The following is a 22,671-nucleotide window of genomic DNA, read 5'->3' as shown; positions in this document are numbered from 1 at the left end:
TGTGCTTGTGTGCTCTCAAGTGTGTGTGTGTGTAAGTGTGTACCAGTTTGTCTACTCTGTTCTCTCTGCTCTCAGTCAGGTCCTCCACCAGTACAGAAGGGAAGACTCCCACTCGTCCGTTGAACTCTCCCTCCCAGAAGCCATCGTCTGTTTGGGTGTCTCTGTTCAGCAGATGGATGACAGCCCCCTCTGGGAAGGACAGCTCCTCATCCGCCTGACCATCGTAGTCATACAGTGCCCTCACAAAACTCACTGGGGAGAGGAGGAGAGAGGAGGGGGAGAGGGGAGGGAGGAGAGGGGAGGGAGGAGAGAGGGAGGAGAGGGAAGAGGGGGAGAGAGAGGAGAGAGGGGGAGGGAGGAGAGGGAGGAGAGGGGAGAGGGAAGAGGGGGAGAGAGGAGAGGGAAAAGGGGGAGAGAGGAGGGGGAGAGAGGAGGGGAGGGGGAGAGAGGAGGGGGAGGGGGAGAGGGGAGGGAGGAGAGAATGAGGGGGAGAGAGGAGAGGGGTGGAGAGAGGAGGGGGGTGAGGAGGGGGAGAGAGGAGAGGGGGAGGGAGGAGGGAGAGGGAGGAGAGGGAAGAGGGGGAGAGAGGAGAGGGAAGAGGGGGAGAGAGGGGAGGGATGAGGGGGAGAGGAGGATTATAATTAAATTCTGGAACAATCCATGAGGCTTGAACCTACTGAAGTTAATGAACACACATTGGGTTCAGATCTTTGTTTCCATCAACGTCTTGATCTGACAAACAAGTTGGAAATGTGTCTATATTCTTTGAGAGGGTTTGTATTTGCCTTGTTTTTGTGCATGTGTGTGTAGTGGTGTTTGCATGTGTGTGTAGTGGTGTTTGCATGTGTGTGTAGTGGTGTTTGCATGTGTGTGTAGTGGTGTTTGCATGTGTGTGTAGTGGTGTTGGTATGTGTGTGTAGTGGTGTTTGCATGTGTGTGTAGTGGTGTTTGCATGTGTGTGTAGTGGTGTTTGCATGTGTGTGTAGTGGTGTTTGCATGTGTGTGTAGTGGTGTTTGCATGTGTGTGTAGTGGTGTTTGCATGTGTGTGTAGTGGTGTTGGTATGTGTGTGTAGTGGTGTTTGCATGTGTGTGTAGTGGTGTTTGCATGTGTGTGTAGTGGTGTGGTTTGCATGTGTGTGTAGTGGTGTTGGTATGTGTGTGTAGTGGTGTTTGCATGTGTGTGTAGTGGTGTTTGCATGTGTGTGTAGTGGTGTTTGCATGTGTGTGTAGTGGTGTTTGCATGTGTGTGTAGTGGTGTTGGTATGTGTGTGTAGTGGTGTTTGCATGTGTGTGTAGTGGTGTTTGCATGTGTGTGTAGTGGTGTTTGCATGTGTGTGTAGTGGTGTTTGCATGTGTGTGTAGTGGTGTTTGCATGTGTGTGTAGTGGTGTTTGCATGTGTGTGTAGTGGTGTTTGCATGTGTGTGTAGTGGTGTTTGCATGTGTGTGTAGTGGTGTTTGCATGTGTGTGTAGTGGTGTTGGCATGTGTGTGTAGTGGTGTTTGCATGTGTGTGTAGTGGTGTTTGCATGTGTGTGTAGTGGTGTTGGCATGTGTGTGTAGTGTGTTCTTACAGCTGGCGTCTCCGTTGATGCTGCCAGTGTGTATCTCTGGCTCGGTGGAGTTGGAGGAGGTGTGTGAGCGAGCGTCCAACGCAGCGAGAGACTGGAGCATGCTCAGTAGGCTGCTAGAGGTGGGGAACTGAAGATACTTCTCTGGGACGTAGCCAATCAGCCCTGTCTTACTTCTCGCCTGAAACAACCAATCACACAACAGGATGTTAGACCATGAACCAATAACAGAGCTCCGTGTTAAAGGACAGCCCTGGTCAACCAATGAAAAATTACTATATTAGGCAGTGCTGTGTGTTTAGTGTCTGCCTACAGGGAGGAGGTCAGAGACCTGGCCGGGTGGTGCCAGAATAACAACCTATCCCTCAACGTAACCAAGACTAAGGAGATGATTGTGGACGACAGGAAAAGGAGGACCGAGCACGCCCCCATTCTCATCGACGGGGCTGCAGTGGAGCAGGTTGAGAGCTTCAAGTTCCTTGGTGTCCACATCACCAACAAACTAACATGGTCCAAACACACCAAGACAGTCATGAAGAGGACACGACAAAGTCTATTCCCCTCAGGAAACTAAAAAGATTTGGCATGGATCCTGAAATTCTCAAAAGGTTCTACAGCTGCATCACTTTAACTATACATTCATGCACATACAACCTCAATTGGCCGACCAACCAGTGCTCCCGCACATTAGCTAACCGGGCTATCTGCATTGTGTCCCGCCACCCACCAACCCCTCTTTTATGCTTCTGCTACTCTCTGTTCATCATATATGTATAGTCACTTTAACCATATCTACATGTACATACTACCTCAATCAGCCCGACGAACCGGTGTCTGTATGTAGCCTCTCTACTGTATATAGCCTCTCTACTGTATATAGCCTCTCTGCTGTATATAGCCTCTCTACTGTATATAGCCTCGCTACTGTATATAGCCTCTCTACTGTATGTAGCCTCTCTGCTGTATATAGCCTCGCTACTGTATATAGCCTCTCTACTGTATGTAGCCTCTCTGCTGTATATAGCCTCTCTACTGTATATAGCCTCTCTGCTGTATATAGCCTCTCTGCTGTATATAGCCTCTCTACTGTATATAGCCTCGCTACTGTATATAGCCTCGCTACTGTATATAGCCTCTACTGTATATAGCCTCTACTGTATATAGCCTCTACTGTATATAGCCTCACTACTGTATATAGCCTCACTACTGTATATAGCCTCTCTACTGTATATAGCCTCTCTGCTGTATATAGCCTCTCTACTGTATATAGCCTCGCTACTGTATATAGCCTCTCTACTGTATGTAGCCTCTCTGCTGTATATAGCCTCGCTACTGTATATAGCCTCTCTACTGTATGTAGCCTCTCTGCTGTATATAGCCTCTCTACTGTATATAGCCTCTCTGCTGTATATAGCCTCTCTGCTGTATATAGCCTCTCTACTGTATATAGCCTCGCTACTGTATATAGCCTCGCTACTGTATATAGCCTCGCTACTGTATATAGCCTCTACTGTATATAGCCTCTACTGTATATAGCCTCTACTGTATATAGCCTCACTACTGTATATAGCCTCACTACTGTGAGTGAGGTCCTTCTGTAGCTCAGTTGGTAGAGCATGGCGCTTGTAACGCCAGGGTAGTGGGTTCGATCCCGGGACCACCCATACGTAGAATGTATGCACACATGACTGTAAGTCGCTTTGGATAAAAGCGTCTGCTAAATGGCATATATTATTATTATTTATTATTACTGTATATAGCCTCGCTACTATTATAGCCTCGCTACTGTATATAGCCTCTACTGTATATAGCCTCTCTACTGTATATAGCCTCTCTACTGTATATAGCCTCACTACTATTATAGCCTCGCTACTGTATATAGCCTCACTACTGTATATAGCCTCTCTACTGTATATAGCCTCTACTGTATATAGCCTCTCTACTGTATATAGCCTCTCTACTGTATATAGCCTCTCTACTGTATATAACCTCACTACTGTATATAGCCTCTACTGTATATAGCCTCTACTGTATATAACCTCACTACTATTATAGCCTCGCTACTGTATATAGCCTCGCTACTGTATATAGCCTCGCTACTGTATATAACCTCACTACTGTATATAGCCTCTACTGTATATAGCCTCGCTACTGTATATAGCCTCTACTGTATATAGTCTCGCTACTGTATATAGCCCCGCTACTGTATATAGCCTCGCTACTGTATATAGCCTCGCTACTGTATATAGCCTCTACTGTATATAGCCCCGCTACTGTATATAGCCCCGCTACTGTATATAGCCTCTACTGTATATAGCCTCGCTACTGTATATAGCCTCTACTGTATATAGTCTCGCTACTGTATATAGCCCCGCTACTGTATATAGCCCCGCTACTGTATATAGCCTCGCTACTGTATATAGCCTCGCTACTGTATATAGCCTCTACTGTATATAGTCTCGCTACTATTATAGCCTCGCTACTGTATATAGCCTCTACTGTATATAGCCTCGCTACTGTATATAGCCCCGCTACTGTATATAGCCTCTACTGTATATAGTCTCTACTGTATAGTCTCGCTACTGTATATAGCCCCGCTACTGTATATAGCCTCTCTGTATATAGCCTCTCTGTATATAGCCTCGCTACTGTATATAGCCTCTACTGTATATAGCCTCTTTACTGTATATAGCCTCTACTGTATATAGTCTCTACTGTATAGTCTCGCTACTGTATATAGCCCCGCTACTGTATATAGCCTCTCTGTATATAGCCTCGCTACTGTATATAGCCTCTACTGTATATAGCCTCTCTACTGTATATAGCCTCTCTACTGTATATAGCCTCACTACTGTATATAGTCTCTCTACTGTATATAGCCTCGCTACTGTAAATATCCTCGCTACTGTATATAGCCTCTCTACTGTATAAAGCCTCACTACTGTATATAGCCTCACTACTGTATATATCTCTATACTACACCATATCTCTACAGTGCATCATATCTCTATATAGCCTCACTACTGTATATAGCCTCACTACTGTATATATCTCTACATCATATCTCTACAGTGCATCATATCTCTATATAGCCTCACTACTGTATATATCTCTACACTACATCATATCTCTACAGTGCATCATATCTCTATATAGCCTCACTACTGTATATATCTCTACACTACATCATATCTCTACAGTGCATCATATCTCTATATAGCCTCACTACTGTATATATCTCTACACTACATCATATCTCTACAGTGCATCATATCTCTATATAGCCTCACTACTGTATATAGCCTCACTACTGTATATATCTCTACACTACACCATATCTCTACAGTGCATCATATCTCTATATAGCCTCACTACTGTATATATCTCTACACTACACCATATCTCTACAGTGCATCATATCTCTATATAGCCTCACTACTGTATATATCTCTACACTACATCATATCTCTACAGTGCATCATATCTCTATATAGCCTCACTACTGTATATATCTCTACATCATATCTCTACAGTGCATCATATCTCTATATAGCCTCACTACTGTTATTATTCAATGTCTTTTTACTGTTGTTTTTATTTCTTTACTTACCTATTGTTCACCTAATACCTTTTTGCACTATTGGTTAGAGCCTGTAAGTAAGAATTTCACTGTAAGGTCTACACCTCTTGTATTCAGTATTTCACTGTAAGGTCTACTACACCTCTTGTATTCAGCATTTCACTGTAAGGTCTACTACACCTGTTGTATTCAGCATTTCACTGTAAGGTCTACTACACCTGTTGTATTCAGCATTTCACTGTAAGGTCTACTACACCTGTTGTATTCAGCATTTCACTGTAAGGTCTACTACACCTGTTGTATTCAGCATTTCACTGTAAGGTCTACTACACCTGTTGTATTCAGCATTTCACTGTAAGGTCTACTACACCTGTTGTATTCAGCATTTCACTGTAAGGTCTACTACACCTGTTGTATTCAGCATTTCACTGTAAGGTCTACTACACCTGTTGTATTCAGCATTTCACTGTAAGGTCTACACCTGCTGTATTCAGCATTTCACTGTAAGGTCTACTACACCTGTTGTATTCAGCATTTCACTGTAAGGTCTACTACACCTGTTGTATTCAGCATTTCACTGTAAGGTCTACACCTGTTGTATTCAGCATTTCACTGTAAGGTCTACTACACCTGTTGTATTCAGCATTTCACTGTAAGGTCTACATCTCTTGTATTCAGTATTTCACTGTAAGGTCTACTACACCTGTTGTATTCAGCATTTCACTGTAAGGTCTACTACACCTGTTGTATTCAGCATTTCACTGTAAGGTCTACTACACCTGTTGTATTCAGCATTTCACTGTAAGGTCTACACCTGTTGTATTCAGCATTTCACTGTAAGGTCTACTACACCTGTTGTATTCAGCATTTCACTGTAAGGTCTACATCTCTTGTATTCAGCATTTCACTGTGAGGTCTACTACACCTCTTGTATTCAGCATTTCACTGTAAGGTCTACTACACCTGTTGTATTCAGCATTTCACTGTAAGTTCTACATCTCTTGTATTCAGCATTTCACTGTGAGGTCTACTACACCTCTTGTATTCAGCATTTCACTGTAAGGTCTACATCTCTTGTATTCAGTATTTCACTGTAAGGTCTACTACACCTGTTGTATTCAGCATTTCACTGTAAGGTCTACTACACCTGTTGTATTCAGCATTTCACTGTAAGGTCTACTACACCTGTTGTATTCAGCATTTCACTGTAAGGTCTACATCTCTTGTATTCAGCATTTCACTGTAAGGTCTACATCTCTTGTATTCAGCATTTCACTGTAAGGTCTACTACACCTGTTGTATTCAGCATTTCACTGTAAGGTCTACTACACCTGTTGTATTCAGCATTTCACTGTAAGGTCTACACCTGTTGTATTCAGCATTTCACTGTAAGGTCTACTACACCTGTTGTATTCAGCATTTCACTGTAAGGTCTACATCTCTTGTATTCAGCATTTCACTGTGAGGTCTACTACACCTCTTGTATTCAGCATTTCACTGTAAGGTCTACTACACCTGTTGTATTCAGCATTTCACTGTAAGTTCTACATCTCTTGTATTCAGCATTTCACTGTGAGGTCTACTACACCTCTTGTATTCAGCATTTCACTGTAAGGTCTACATCTCTTGTATTCAGTATTTCACTGTAAGGTCTACTACACCTGTTGTATTCAGCATTTCACTGTAAGGTCTACTACACCTGTTGTATTCAGCATTTCACTGTAAGGTCTACACCTGTTGTATTCAGCATTTCACTGTAAGGTCTACTACACCTGTTGTATTCAGCATTTCACTGTAAGGTCTACTACACCTGTTGTATTCAGCATTTCACTGTAAGGTCTACTACACCTGTTGTATTCAGCATTTCACTGTAAGGTCTACATCTCTTGTATTCAGCATTTCACTGTAAAGTCTACTACACCACCACGTGACAAACTTTGATTTGATTGTTGTTGTTACCTTGACCCAGTCCTCCATGTCTCCATCCTCTATCACCTCCAACATCTCATGCTCCTCTATACTCAACTCATCTGGCTGAGATGCCTAGAGACACAGACAGAGACACGGACGGGCGGAGGGAGAGAGAGAGAGACAGACAGACAGACAGACAGACATACAGACAGGAAGAGAGTAGAAAAGGAGGAGGAGAGTAGAAAAGGAGGAGGAGAGTAGAAAAGGAGGAGAGTATTAACCAATGGACAATACAAACTGATATTTTATGGCTCTAATGTTACATGCGTTCAGTGTTCAGATGGGTGTAGCCCCTGACCCTGATGAGTGGAGCCCCTGACCCTGATGAGTGGAGCCCCTGACCCTGATGAGTGGAGCCCCCTGACCCTGAAGAGTGGAGCCCCTGACCCTGAAGAGTGGAGCCCCCTGACCCTGAAGAGTGGAGCCCCTGACCCTGAAGAGTGGAGCCCCTGACCCTGATGGGTGGAGCTCCCTGACCCTGACCTGACTCTGATGGGTGTAGCCCCCTGACCCTGATGAGTGGAGCCCCCTGACCAGTGGAGCCCCTGACTCTGACGAGTGTAGCCCCCTGACCCTGACCTGACCCTGATGGGTGGAGCCCCTGACCCTGATGGGTGTAGCCCCTGACCCTAACGAGTGGAGCCCCCTGACCCTGACGAGTGGAGCCTCCTGACCCTGACCTGACCCTGATGGGTGGAGCCCCCTAACGAGTGGAGCCCCTGACCCTGATGAGTGGAGCCCACTGACCCTGACCTGACCCTGATGGGTGGAGCCCCTGACCCTGACCTTGATGGGTGGAACCCCTGACCCTGACGAGTGGAGCCCCCTGACCCCGACCTGACCCTGATGGGTGGAGCCCCCTGACCCTGATGGGTGGAGCCCCTGACCCTGATGGGTGTAGCCCCTGACCCTGATGAGTGGAGCCCCTGAACCTGATGGGTGGAGCCCCTGACCCTGTTGGGTGGAGCTCCCTGACCCTGATGGGTGGAGCTCCCTGACCCTGACCTGACTCTGATGGGTGTAGCTCCCTGACCCTGATGAGTGGAGCCCCTGACCAGTGGAGCCCCTGACCCTGATGAGTGTAGCCCCCTGACCCTGACCTGACCCTGATGGGTGGAGCCCCTGACCCTGACCTGACACTGATGGGTGGAGCCCCCTGACCCTAACGAGTGGAGCCCCTGACCCTGACGAGTGGAGCCCCTGATCCTGACCTGACCCTGATGGGTGGAGCCCTGACCAGTGGAGCCCCTGACCCTGATGAGTGGAGCCCCTGACCCTGACCTGATGGGTGGAGCCCCCTAACGAGTGGAGCCCCTGACCCTGATGAGTGGAGCCCCTGACCTGACCCTGATGGGTGGAGCCCCTGACCCCGACCTGACAGGTGGAGCCCCCTGACCCTGATCTGACCCTGATGGGTGGAGCCCCTGACCCTGACCTTGATGGGTGGAACCCCTGACCCTGACGAGTGGAGCCCCCTGACCCCGACGGGTGGAGCCCCTGACCCTGATGGGTGGAGCCCCCTGACCCTGATGGGTGGAGACCCCTGACCCGGACCTTGATGGGTGGAGCCCCTGACCCTGATGGGTGGAGCACCCTGACCCTGATGAGTGGAGCCCCCTGACCCTGATGAGTGGAGCCCCTGATCCTGACCCTGACCTGACCTGATGGGTGGAGCCCCTGACCCTGATGAGTGGAGCCCCTGACCCTGAAGAGTGTAGCCCCCTGAAGCTGACCCTGATGGGTGTAGCCCCCTGACCCTAATGAGTGTAGCCCCCTGACTCTGGCCCTGATGGGTGGAGCCCCTGACCCTAATGAGTGGAGCCCCCTGACTCTGATGAGTGTAGCCCCTGATCCTGACCCGGACCCCACCCTGATGGGTGCAGGCCCCTGACCTCGGTGGAGCCCCTGACCCTGATGGGTGGAGCCCCTGACCCTGATGGGTGTAGCCCCCTGACCCTGATGAGTGGAGCCCCCTGACCCTGATGAGTGGAGCCCCCTGACCCTGAAGAGTGGAGCCCCCTGACCCTGATGGGTGGAGCCCCTGAAGCTGACCCTGATGGGTGGAGCCCCTGACCCTAATGAGTGGAGCCCCTGACCCTAATGAGTGGAGCCCCCTGACCCTAATGAGTGGAGCCCCTGACCCTGATGAGTGTAGCCCCCTGATCCTGACCCGGACCCCACCCTGATGGGTGCAGGCCCCTGACCCTCGGTGGAGCCCCTGACCCTGATGGGTGGAGCCCCTGACCCTGATGGGTGTAGCCCCCTGGCCCTGATGAGTGGAGCCCCCTGACCCTGAAGAGTGGAGCCCCTGACCCTGAAGAGTGGAGCCCCCTGACCCTGATGGGTGGAGACCCTGAAGCTGACCCTGATGGGTGGAGCCCCTGAACCTGATGGGTGTATCCCCCTGACCCTGATGAGTGTAGCCCCTGACTCTGATGAGTGGAGCCCCCTGATCCTGACCCTGAACTGACCCTGATGGGTAGAGCCCCTGACCTGACCCTGATGGATGTAGCCCCCTGACCCTGAAGAGTGGAGCCCCCTGAAGCTGACCCTGATGAGTGGAGCCCCTGACCCTGAAGAGTGGAGCCCCCTGAAGCTGACCCTGATGAGTGGAGCCCCCTGACTCTGAAGAGTGGAGCCCCCTGACTCTGAAGAGTGGAGCCCTTGACTCTGACCCTGATGGGTGGAGCCCCTGAACCTGATGAGTGGAGCCCCCTGACCCTGATGAGTGGAGCCCCCTGACTCTGACCCTGATGGGTGGAGCCCCTGAACCTGATGGGTGGAGCCCCGTGACCTGACCCTGATGGGTGGAGCCCCTGACCCTGATGAGTGGAGCCCCTGATCCTGACCCTGAACTGACCCTGATGGGTGGAGCCACCTGACCCTGAAGAGTGGAGCCCCCTGAAGCTGACCCTGATGAGTGGAGCCCCCTGACCCTGAAGAGTGGAGCCCCTGACCCTGATGAGTGGAGCCCCTGACTCTGACCCTGATGGGTGGAGCCCCTGAACCTGACGGGTGGAGCCCCTGACCCTGATGAGTGGAGCCCCCTGCCTTTGATGGGTGGAGCCCCCTGACCCTGATGGGTGGAGCCCCCTGACCCTGATGGGTGTAGCCCCCTGACCCTAATGAGTGTAGCCCCTGACCATGATGAGTGGAGCCCCCTGACCCTGATGAGTGGAGCCCCCTACCTTTGATGGGTGGAGCCCCCTGACCCTGATGGGTGGAGCCCCTGACCCTGATGAGTGTAGCCCCCAGACCCTAATGAGTGGAGCCCCCTGACCCTGAAGAGTGGAGCCCCTGAAGCTGACCCTGATGAGTGGAGCCCCTGACCCTGAAGAGTGGAGCCCCTTGACTCTGACCCTGATGGGTGGAGCCCTGAACCTGATGAGTGGAGCCCCCTGACCCTGATGAGTGGAGCCCCTGACTCTGATCCGGATGGGTGGAGCCCCTAAACCTGATGGGTGGAGCCCACTGACCTGACCCTGATGGGTGGAGCCCCTGACCCTGATGAGTGGAGCCCTCTGATCCTGACCTGACCCTGATGGGTGGAGCCACCTGACCCTGAAGAGTGGAGCCCCTGAAGCTGACCCTGATGAGTGGAGCCCCCTGACCCTGAAGAGTGGAGCCCCTGACCCTAATGAGTGGAGCCCCCTGACTCTGACCCTGATGGGTGGAGCCCTGAACCTGATGGGTGGAGCCCCTGACCTGACCCTGATGGGTGTAGCCCCCTGACCCTAATGAGTGGAGCCCCCTGACTTTGATGAGTGGAGCCCCTGACCCTAATGGGTGGAGCCCCCTAACCCTGATGAGTGGAGCCCCCTGACTTGACCCTGATGGGTGGAGCCCTTGACCCGGACCTAATAATAAATAATATATGCCATTTAGCAGACGCTTTTATCCAAAGCGACTTACAGTCATGTGTGCATACATTCTACGTATGGGTGGTCCCGGGAATCGAACCCACTACCCTGGCGTTACAAGCGCCATGCTCTACCAACTGAGCTACAGAAGGACCTGGGGCCTGCACCCTGATGGGTGGAGCCCCCTGACCCTGATGGGTGGAGCCAAAAATGTTTGCATAGCTCTTTTTACACCTTCATGTTGATGTACATATTACATATTACTACATACTACATCATCTGTCTCGATAAACAATGTTTGTGGAAATACATTATAGCATAGCTAAGCAAATATACTGAGTGTTCAAAACATTAAGAACACCTGCTCTTTCTATGACAGACTGACCAGGTGAATCCAGGTGAAAGCTATGATCCCTTATTAATGTCACTTGTTAAATCCACTTCAATCAGTGTAGATGAAGGGGAGGAGACGGGTTAAAGAAGGATTTTTAAGCCTTGAGACAACAGTGACATGGATTGTGTATGTGTACCATTCAGAGGGTGAACGGGCAAGACGGAAGATTTAAATAACTTTGAACAGGGTATGGAATTAGGTGCCAGGCGCACCGGTTGTGTCAAGAACCGCAACAGTTTCCTGTCTGAATCAAGAATGGTCCACCATCCAAAGGACATCCAGCCAACTTGACACGACTGTGGAAAGCAATGGACATGGACCAGCATCCCTGTGGAACGCTTTCAACACCTTGTAGAGTCCATGTCCCGACGAATTGAGGCTGTTCTGGGAGCAAAAGGGGGGAGAGAGGGGGGTGTATTACCTTGTATGAGTAGAGGACTTTGCAGGTGAGTGGGTAGTTCCTGAGAGTCCCAGAGGGGCTGGAGCTGCTGTCATCAAACACCTCCATGTTCTCCTCACACTCCTCACCCTCCGACCGCTCCAGATCAACTGGGCCCTACACACACATCACAATGAGCTACTTCCAATGCTCCAGTGTGGTTCTCTCTCCTCCTTCTAGAGGTAGAGGAGTCAGATGATGTGAAGTGTGTCTCTGTAAAACCTTATGTCCTGACCCCTCCTCTACCTGTCCTCAGGGAACCTCATTGGCTCAGAGAGATCAGGTGGCATATGGGCCCACCCTCCTTGGGACCGGATACAGCAACCCAATCAGGGTTTTGGTCTGTCTGTGTTTTCAAAACTCACTATGTTCCCGATAGGAAGCTTAGTCGTGTGTTGTGTGTTCACTTTCCCGAAAAAAGAAACCCATTCTGCTTTTAATAATGTATAAACACCTTGATGTTGTCAAGCAAAAAGCATAGCTGTACTTACTAATTCCTGCTCTTACAAATCAATATGTAACAGGTGTCATCATCATGGCCAGAATTGATTCTAACAAGAGGATGGTACTATAGTATACTAGTAGTTATCACCTTGAGGAAAAGCTACTTCATTCTCCATCACACTGATAAACCAGACTGGTGTGAAATGAACACTGGGCCAATGGAACAGAGCACTCATTCTGTCACTCTTCTCCTTTCTGTCATCCACTTTCTCCTCCTCTTCACCCTCCTCCTTTCCTTTGGTTTCCGTTTCCCATTATCACTCTCCCCATCTCCCCTCCTCCGATCTTCACCCCCCTTTCTCTCTCCTTCCTCTGTCTTCACCCCCTCTCTCTCTCCTTCCTCTCAGTCTTCACCCCCTCTCTCTCTCTCTCCCTCCTTCCTCTCAGTCTTCACCCCCCTCTCTCTCCCTCCTTCCTCTGTCTTCACCCCCCTCCCTCTCTCTCCTTCCTCTGTCTTCACCCCCTCACTCTCTCTCCTTCCTCTGTCTTCACCCCCTCCCTCTCTCTCCTTCCTCTCAGTCTTCACCCCCCCTCCTCTCTCTCCTCCTTCCTCTCAGTCTTCATCCCCCCTCTCTCTCTCCTTCCTCAGTCTTCACCCCCCTCTCTCCCTCCTTCCTCTCGGTCTTCACCCCCCTCCCTCTATCTCTCTCCTTCCTCAGTCTTCACCCCCTCTCTCCCTCCTTCCTCTCAGTCTTCACCCCCTCTCTCCCTCCTTCCTCAGTCTTCATCCCCCCTCTCTCTCTCCTTCCTCAGTCTTCACCCCCCTCTCTCCCCCTCCTTCCTCTGTCTTCACCCCCCTCTCTCTCTCTCCTTCCTCTCAGTCTTCATCCCCCCTCTCTCTCCCCCTCCTTCCTCTCAGTCTTCACCCCCTCTCGTGGTTGCTGCAGTGTCATATGAACAGAATGTTAAGTGATGAAGATGAGCAGAGACTGCTTACCTCAACATCCTGCTGACACACACACACACACACACAGAGACACACACACACACACACACACACACACACACACACACACACACACACACACACACACACACACACACACACACACACACACAAGCCAAAGTGCTGAAGCCCACACACATGCCTTGGTTGCCCTGTGGTAAAGAAACAGTCTGGGGTGATGACATGTAGTGGGAGAGAGGCATTTCAGTGACTGTAGTGTAGAGTGAGGGATTGTGGGTAGTTTCCTCAAAGTGTGGAACGGTGGTGTAGTGAGAGGGAGGGAGGGCAGGTGTCTCACCGAGAGTGAGGGATCGTGGGTAGTGTAGTTTAGCATAGCCCAGCGCTCATTCTCCAGCTCCTCCATCACCTGGTTCATGGCGCTCTTCAGCCAGGTATCCACGGCAACGCCCACCTGTCTCAGCAGGTCCAAACGAGCCTCTGCCTTCAGCTTTACTGTCTAGAGTGAGAGAGAGGTTACATACATGGACACACACACATACACTGCTGGGTAATCAATACGACTGACAGGTGCCGTTGGAGGACTCAATCTATCCCATCAGCACTCACAGGTCACCTGTCAGCCCAACATCTATGGTGGAAAGTTATATCAGTTATCATCATCACGTCTATGGTGGAGCAGCACGTCAGCCACCGTCAGTCTCTCTAAGGTGACTGTGGTCAGCAGTGGAGGACAGACTAACTCCAGACAGTCAAACATAAAGTCTACAAAGGTTTCCAGCCAGGTAAGTATTATGTAGGTAGGTATGTATGTAGGTAAACAGGAAGTGCAGGGAGATGGACTCATTACAGTACACTTCCACGGAGATAAAAGCTATTTAACGTCTGATCAGTATCAGTAACAACTATTGGTTGTCCTAGCTCTGCCCCTCCCCTCAGACCCATTAAACCTAAATGGACTCAAACATTCAACAGACAGCAGGAGATAATGGGGGCAGGGAGAGTGGGTGAGGGAGGTGTAGAGAGGTGGAGAGGGGGGGGTAGAGAGTGTGAGGGACGGAGGTGGAGAGGGGGTGAGAGAGGGGGTAGAGAGCGTGAGGGAGGGATGTGGAGAGGGGGTGAGGGAGGTGTAGAGAGGGGGGGTAGAGAGTGTGAGGGACGGAGGTGGAGAGGGGGTGAGAGAGGGGGGTAGAGAGCGTGAGGGAGGGAGGGAGGTGGAGAAGGGGTGAGGGAGGTGTAGAGAGGTGGATAGTGAGGGAGGTGGAGAGAGTGGGTGGAGAGTGTGAGGGAGGGAGGAAGGGAGGTGGAGAGAGGGAGAGGTAAGAAAGGGAGGGGTGGTAGAGAGTTGTCCATAGCGGTATGCATTTCACATCTCTGTCTGTGGGCGCTATGACGATATCAGCCAGCAGGAGGGGCCAGATAGAGGGAAATCACAGAGAGGAATGAGAGAGAAAAGGAAGGTGAGGAGAGAGAGCTGAGGAGAGAGAGCTGAGGAGAGAGAGCTGAGGAGAGAGAGCTGAGGAGGAGGAGGAGGGAGAGCTGAGGAGGAGTAGGGAGAGCTGAGGAGGAGGGGAGAGCTGAGGAGGAGGCTGGAGAGCTGAGGAGGAGTAGGGAGAGCTGAGTAGGAGGGGGAGAGCTGAGGAGGAGGCTGGAGAGCTGAGGAGGAGGGGGAGAGCTGAGGAGGAGTAGGGAGAGCTGAGGAGGAGGGAGAGTTGAGGAGGAGGAGGGAGAGTTGAGGAGGAGGAGGGAGAGTTGAGGAGGAGGAGGGAGAGCTGAGGAGGAGGGGGAGAGCAGAGGAGGAGGGGGAGAGCTGAGGAGGAGTAGGGAGAGCTGAGGAGGAGTAGGGAGAGCTGAGGAGGAGTAGGGAGAGCTGAGGAGGAGTAGGGAGAGCTGAGGAGGAGGGGGAGAGCTGAGGAGGAGTAGGGAGAGCTGAGGAGGAGGGGGAGAGCTGAGGAGGAGGCTGGAGAGCTGAGGAGGAGGCTGGAGAGCTGAGGAGGAGGAGGGAGAGTTGAGGAGGAGGAGGGAGAGTTGGGGAGGAGGAGGGAGAGCTGAGGAGGAGTAGGGAGAGCTGAGGAGGAGTAGGGAGAGTTGAGGAGGAGTAGGGAGAGATTGAGGAGGAGGAGGGAGAGTTGAGGAGGAGGAGGGAGAGTTGAGGGAGGGGGCGGGAGAGCTGAGGAGGAGGAGAGAGAGCTGAGGAGGAGGGAGAGAGAGCTGAGGAGGAGGTGGGAGAACTGAGGAGATGGATTGATCTGATTCATAGACTGACAGGCTGCCTATGAGTGAATCGATGGAGAGACAACTCTACTTGGGGGTATAGGTCTACCTTATTTCCTACAAACACGCACCTCAGCCTTGCGGATGTTCTCTTTGGTATCCTCTATCTTCAGCTCCAGATCAAGCCGGCCCTGCTCTGTTTGAGGAACTCCCCAGTGTCTCACATTCCTCCAGGCTCTAATGGCAGACACACACACACACACACTTAAATCTCACAGACTAAAATCACATCTGGTTTTCAAAGATGATCTGGACCGAGATCAACAACTAGTATGTGTGTGGACTCACTCTCTTGTAGTGGACAATGTTCTTGTGTTCTCGGGCCATTCTGGTTGCCCATTTCCTGGCCTCCTTGTTCAGACTGTGCACCTCTGTCGGGCTCCCCGTGTCTGTCTCCAACTTACGACTCTACCACACACACACACACACACACACACACACACACACACACACACACACACACACACACACACACACACACACATATATCGTTACCATGGAGATAAGAAGAACACAACCCCCTCTTCCTAAGCGGTTACCATGGAAATTATGGAATGTGATTCTAATATCCTAAATAAAGACTCCGCTACATCAAGTACCCCTGGACACAGCTACCTAGCACCCACACCAAGTTACCCCTGGATACAGCTACCGAGCAACCACACCAAGTTACCCCTGGATACAGCTACCTAAAAACCACACCATGTACAGTACCCCTGGATACAGCTACCTAGCAACCACACCAAGTACCCCTGGATACAGCTACCTAGCAACCACACCAATTACCCCTGGATACAGCTGCCTAGCAACCACACCAAGTGCCCCTGGATACAGCTACCTAGCTACCACACCAAGTACCCCTGGATACAGCTACCTAGCAACCACACCAAGTACAAGTACCCCTGGACACAGCTACCTAGCAACCACACCAGGTTTCCCCTGGATACAGCTACCTAGTAACCACACCAAGTTACCCCTGGATACAGCTACCTAGCAACCACACCAAGTACCTCTGGACACAGCTATCTAGCAACCACACCATGTACAGTACCCCTGGATACAGCTACCTAGCAACCACACATTTACCCCTGCTGGATACAGCTACCTAGCAACCACACCAGGTTTCCCCTGGATACAGCTACCTAGTAACCACACCAAGTTACCCCTGGATACAGCTACCTAGCAACCACACCAAGTACCTCTGGACACAGCTATCTAGCAACCACACCATGTACAGTACCTCTGGATACAGCTACCTAGCAACCACACAATTTACCCCTGCTGGATACAGCTACCTAGCAACCACACCATGTACAGTACCCCTGGATACAGCTACCTAGCAACCACCCCATGTACCCCTGGATACAGCTACCTAGCAACCACACCATGTACAGTACCCCTGGATACAGCTACCTAGCAACCACACCAAGTACAATACAACTCTACTCGACACAGCTTTAGAACCCCCCTCTCACACACATACACCAGAGAACTAGATACAATAATTAGGTTTGAACTGCTGCTAGGTGGCTCCCGAGTGGCGCAGGGGTCTAAGGTACTGCATCTCAGTGCTTGAGGAGTCATTACAGGCACCCTGGGTCGATTCCAGGCTGTATGACAACCGCCTGTGATTGGGAGTCCCATACGGCAGCGCACATTTGACCCAGCATTGTTCAGATTTGGCCGGGGTAGGCCTTCCTTGTAAATAAGGATTTGTTCTTAACTGACTTGCCTCGTTAAATAAAGAATACATGTAGAAAAGAGATTGATTTGAAACAGAGGGAGAGAAGAGAGAAATAGATTGATTTGAAACAGAGGCAGAGAAGACAGAGAAATATATTGATTTGAAACTGAGGGAGAGAAAAGAGAGAAATAGATTGATTTGAAACAGAGGGGGAGAAAAGAGACAGACTGATTTGAAATGGAGGGAGAGAAAAGAGACAGACTGATTTGAAATGGAGGGAGAGAAAAGAGACAGACTGATTTGAAATGGAGGGAGAGAAGAGAGAGACTGATTTGAAATGGAGGGAGAGAAAAGAGACAGACTGATTTGAAATGGAGGCAGAGAAGAGAGAGAAATATATTGATTTGAAACAGAGGGAGAGAAAAGAGACCGACTGATTTGAAACAGAGGCAGAGAAGAGAGAGAAATAGATTGATTTGAAACTGAGGGAGAGAAAAGAGAGAAATAGATTGATTTGAAACAGGGAGAGAAAAGAGAGAAATAGATTGATTTGAAACAGAGGGAGAGAAAAGAGACAGACTGATTTGAAATGGAGGGAGAGAAAAGAGACAGACTGATTTGAAATGGAGGGAGAGAAAAGAGACAGACTGATTTGAAATGGAGGGAGAGAAAAGAGACAGACTGATTTGAAATGGAGGGAGAGAAAAGAGACAGACTGATTTGAAATGGAGGGAGAGAAAAGACAGAGACAGACTGATTTGAAATGGAGGGAGAGAAAAGAGACAAACTGATTTGAAATGGAGGGAGAGAAAAGAGACAGACTGATTTGAAATGGAGGGAGAGAGAATAAAAAGCCTCCTATTGTTTGTCTTGAGATAACAGAGAAAAACCTGCGTCTGCTGTGCAGTTCTAACACAATCTGCCTGGTACAGGCAGGGGGCTATCAAAACCACATGGAAAAGTACTGCATGTATGTGTGTGTGTGTTTCCTGTGTGTGAGCATGTGTGCAGCAGATGTCTGTGTGTCTTCCCAATGGAGCCCCTCACTTCATAGCCTAGTAACACATATCCAAGTCCCCTTTCTACACTACATTAACACACAACCATTCAGCATCAACGCCAGACCCCCTCACCTCAAACTGTCACCTCAAACTCACAACGGTCTATTTAAGGAACAGGAAACATAATTAGATAAGTAGGCTACTGTGCAAATCGTGTGTCATTTTAATGACCTGTACAATTCACATCAGCTACAAATAGCAGATTGTTCTTAATATGTTGAACAGTAGCAGCATAATCATATCATTGTATGTGTGAATGGGACTTATTATACAGTAGTTGGTTAGGTAGCACAAGGGTCAGGCTCAGTTAAAAGGCCTACTGTAGGTTACCTAGAGGAATGGGCCACTGCCAGTACAATAACTAGAACTACTTCCTGTTCTAGCAGAGACGACACATCACTGGTGGTCATGGTCCAACAACCGTGGTCTTGGTGGTAACAGCTCTTCAACAGCATGCTGATTAATCAACGGTCATGACGGTTAACCGACCGTCATGCGTCATGGTTCAACAGCCATCGGTCATGACAGCATGTGATGGGTAGTATGTAACGGCCATAACACTACAGCAGCAGTCATGTTAAGGTCATGTTCATGTTTATGGTCACTGGAAAACATGGTTATAGTTATAGTGGAACAGCCATGGTTGTGGTTATAGTGGAACAGCCATGGTTGTGGTTGTAGTTATAGTGGAACAGCCATGGTTGTGGTTGTAGTTATAGTGGAACAGCCATGGTTGTGGTTATAGTTATAGTGGAACAGCCATGGTTGTGGTTATAGTGGAACAGCCATGGTTGTGGTTATAGTGGAACAGCCATGGTTGTGGTTATAGTGGAACAGCCATGGTTGTGGTTGTAGTTATAGTGGAACAGCCATGGTTGTGGTTATAGTTATAGTGGAACAGCCATGGTTGTGGTTGTAGTTATAGTGGAACAGCCATGGTTGTGGTTATAGTTATAGTGGAACAGCCATGGTTGTGGTTGTCGTTATAGTGGAACAGCCATGGTTGTGGTTATAGTTATAGTGGAACAGCCATGGTTGTGGTTGTCGTTATAGTGGAACAGCCATGGTTGTGGTTGTAGTTATAGTGGAACAGCCATGGTTGTGGTTGTAGTTATAGTGGAACAGCCATGGTTGTGGTTGTAGTTATAGTGGAACAGCCATGGTTGTGGTTATAGTTATAGTGGAACAGCCATGGTTGTGGTTGTAGTTATAGTGGAACAGCCATGGTTGTGGTTGTAGTTATAGTGGAACAGCCATGGTTGTGGTTATAGTTATAGTGGAACAGCCATGGTTGTGGTTATAGTGGAACAGCCATGGTTGTGGTTATAGTTATAGTGGAACAGCCATGGTTGTGGTTATAGTGGAACAGCCATGGTTGTGGTTATGGTTATAGTGGAACAGCCATGGTTGTGGTTATAGTTGTAGTGGAACAGCCATGGTTGTGGTTATAGTTATAGTGGAACAGCCATGGTTGTGGTTATAGTTATAGTGGAACAGCCATGGTTGTGGTTATAGTTATAGTGGAACAGCCATGGTTGTGGTTATAGTGGAACAGCCATGGTTGTGGTTATAGTGGAACAGCCATGGTTGTGGTTATAGTTATAGTGGAACAGCCATGGTTGTGGTTATAGTTATAGTGGAACAGCCATGGTTGTGGTTATAGTTGTAGTGGAACAGCCATGGTTGTGGTTATAGTTATAGTGGAACAGCCATGGTTGTGGTTATAGTTATAGTGGAACAGCCATGGTTGTGGTTATAGTTGTAGTGGAACAGCCATGGTTGTGGTTGTAGTTGTAGTGGAACAGCCATGGTTGTGGTTATAGTTGTAGTGGAACAGCCATGGTTGTGGTTGTAGTTGTAGTGGAAAAGCCATGGTTGTGGTTATAGTTGTAGTGGAACAGCCATGGTTGTGGTTATAGTGGAACAGCCATGGTTGTGGTTATAGTGGAACAGCCATGGTTGTGGTTATGGTTATAGTGGAACAGCCATGGTTGTGGTTATAGTTATAGTGGAACAGCCATGGTTGTGGTTATAGTTGTAGTGGAACAGCCATGGTTGTGGTTATAGTTATAGTTGTAGTGTTCATCAGAGGTCTACCTGTGTCAGGGTTGTGTTATGGTTCTAGATGGTTGGAGGGTAGAGACTAGTGGTTAGGTTGGAGGGTAGAGACTAGTGGTTAGGTTGGAGGGTAGAGACTAGTGGTTAGGTTGGAGGGTAGAGACTAGTGGTTAGGTTGGAGGGTAGAGACTAGTGGTTAGGTTGGAGGGTAGAGACTAGTGGTTAGGTTGGAGGGTAGAGACTCGTGGTTAGGTTGGAGGGTAGAGACTTGTGGTTAGGTTGGAGGGTAGAGACCAGTGGTTAGGTTGGAGTGTAGAGACTAGTGGTTAGGTTGGAGGGTAGAGACTAATGGTTAGGTTGGAGGGTAGAGACTAGTGGTTAGGTTGGAGGGTAGAGACTCGTGGTTAGGTTGGAGGGTAGAGACTAGTGGTTAGGTTGGAGGGTAGAGACTCGTGGTTAGGTTGGAGGGTAGAGACTAGTGGTTAGGTTGGAGGGTAGAGACTAGTGGTTAGGTTGGAGGGTAGAGACTAGTGGTTAGGTTGGAGGGTAGAGACTAGTGGTTAGGTTGGAGGGTAGAGACTAGTGGTTAGGTTGGAGGGTAGAGACTAGTGGTTAGGTTGGAGGGTAGAGACTAGTGGTTAGGTTGGAGGGTAGAGACTAGTGGTTAGGTTGGAGGGTAGAGACTAGTGGTTAGGTTGGAGGGTAGAGACTAGTGGTTAGGTTGGAGGGTAGAGACTAGTGGTTAGGTTGGAGGGTAGAGACTAGTGGTTAGGTTGGAGGGTAGAGACTAGTGGTTAGGTCTACCTGTGTCAGGGTTGTGTTATGGTTCTAGATGGTTGGTGGTAGTTTGGCGGGTAGAGACTAGTGGTTAGGTTGGAGGGTAGAGACTAGTGGTTAGGTTGGAGGGTAGAGACTAGTGGTTAGGTTGGAGGGTAGAGACTAGTGGTTTGGTTGGAGGGCAGAGACTAGTGGTTAGGTTGGAGGGTAGAGACTAGTGGTTAGGTTGGAGGGTAGAGACTAGTGGTTAGGTTGGAGGGTAGAGACTAGTGGTTTGGTTGGAGGGTAGAGACTAGTGGTTAGGTTGGAGGGTAGAGACTAGTGGTTAGGTTGGAGGGTAGAGACTAGTGGTTAGGTTGGAGGGTAGAGACTAGTGGTTAGGTTGGAGGGTAGAGACTAGTGGTTAGGTTGGAGGGTAGAGACTAGTGGTTAGGTTGGAGGGTAGAGACTAGTGGTTAGGTTGGAGTGTAGAGACTAGTGGTTAGGTTGGAGTGTAGAGACTAGTGGTTAGGTTGGAGGGTAGAGACTAGTGGTTAGGTTGGAGGGTAGAGACTAGTTGTTAGGTTGGAGGGTAGAGACTAGTGGTTAGGTTGGAGGGTAGAGACTAGTGGTTAGGTTGGAGGGTAGAGACTAGTTGTTAGGTTGGAGGGTAGAGACTAGTGGTTAGGTTGGAGGGTAGAGACTAGTGGTTAGGTTGGAGGGTAGAGACTAGTGGTTAGGTTGGAGGGTAGAGACTAGTGGTTAGGTTGGAGTGTAGAGACTAGTGGTTAGGTTGGAGGGTAGAGACTAGTGGTTTGGTTGGAGGGTAGAGACTAGTGGTTAGGTTGGAGGGTAGAGACTAGTGGTTAGGTTGGAGGGTAGAGACTAGTGGTTAGGTTGGAGTGTAGAGACTAGTGGTTAGGTCTACCTGTGTCAGGGTTGTGTTATGGTTCTAGATGGTTGGTGGTAGTTTGGCGGGTAGAGACTAGTGGTTAGGTCTACCTGTGCCAGCGTCATCCTCATGACACTGATGGGCGAAGGCTCAATGTCCACCAACTTCTGCACCGAGCTCAGAGTCTGACACACCCACACACACACACACACACACACACACATGTGCGCACGATCAAGCACACACAGATAGACGTTAGTGGAAATAGTTAGGAGAGAAAGAGTTAGCAAAGGTTGAAAAGGTTTGAAGGAGAAAGACAATGAAGGGAAAATAGTTTGTAGTGACAGAGAGAGAGAGAGACACGTACGTACAGTATTCAGTGCTTGACTTGGGAAGGAGCTCACCGGAGCTGAGTACCACCACTTCACATGTCCTACTGCTTGACTTCCTGTTCCTCTTATAGAATATTAACTCAACAGTATTGTGTAGTCCCTGTTCCTCTTATAGAATATTAACTCAACAGTATTGTGTAGTCCCTGTTCCTCTTATAGAATATTAACTCAACAGTATTGTGTAGTCCCTGTTCCTCTTATAGAATATTAACTCAACAGTATTGTGTAGTCCCTGTTCCTCTTATAGAATATTAACTCAACAGTATTGTGTAGTTCCTGTTCCACTTATAGAATATTAACTCAACAGTATTGTGTAGTCCCTGTTCCTCTTAT

The 22,671-nt window shown here is 49.1% G+C and overlaps 1 protein-coding gene across 1 annotated transcript in view; it reads right to left on the bottom strand.

Annotated features, from left to right (window-relative positions):
* Positions 1-22,671, bottom strand: part of LOC127917951 (F-BAR and double SH3 domains protein 2-like) — a gene marked incomplete at its 5' end in the record, with an annotated part of 77,304 nt that overhangs the window by 3,693 nt on the left and 50,940 nt on the right. Inside the window, 7 exon segments of the mRNA XM_052501117.1 lie at positions 44-252; positions 1,573-1,750; positions 7,109-7,192; positions 11,796-11,930; positions 13,562-13,716; positions 15,563-15,670; positions 15,780-15,903. Of these exon segments, the coding sequence (XP_052357077.1) occupies positions 44-252; positions 1,573-1,750; positions 7,109-7,192; positions 11,796-11,930; positions 13,562-13,716; positions 15,563-15,670; positions 15,780-15,903 (993 nt within the window).

Source organism: Oncorhynchus keta, unplaced genomic scaffold, assembly GCF_023373465.1.
Source record: "Oncorhynchus keta strain PuntledgeMale-10-30-2019 unplaced genomic scaffold, Oket_V2 Un_contig_12530_pilon_pilon, whole genome shotgun sequence".
Lineage (NCBI taxonomy): Eukaryota > Metazoa > Chordata > Actinopteri > Salmoniformes > Salmonidae > Oncorhynchus > Oncorhynchus keta.
This window is presented reverse-complemented; position numbering and strand designations above follow the sequence as displayed.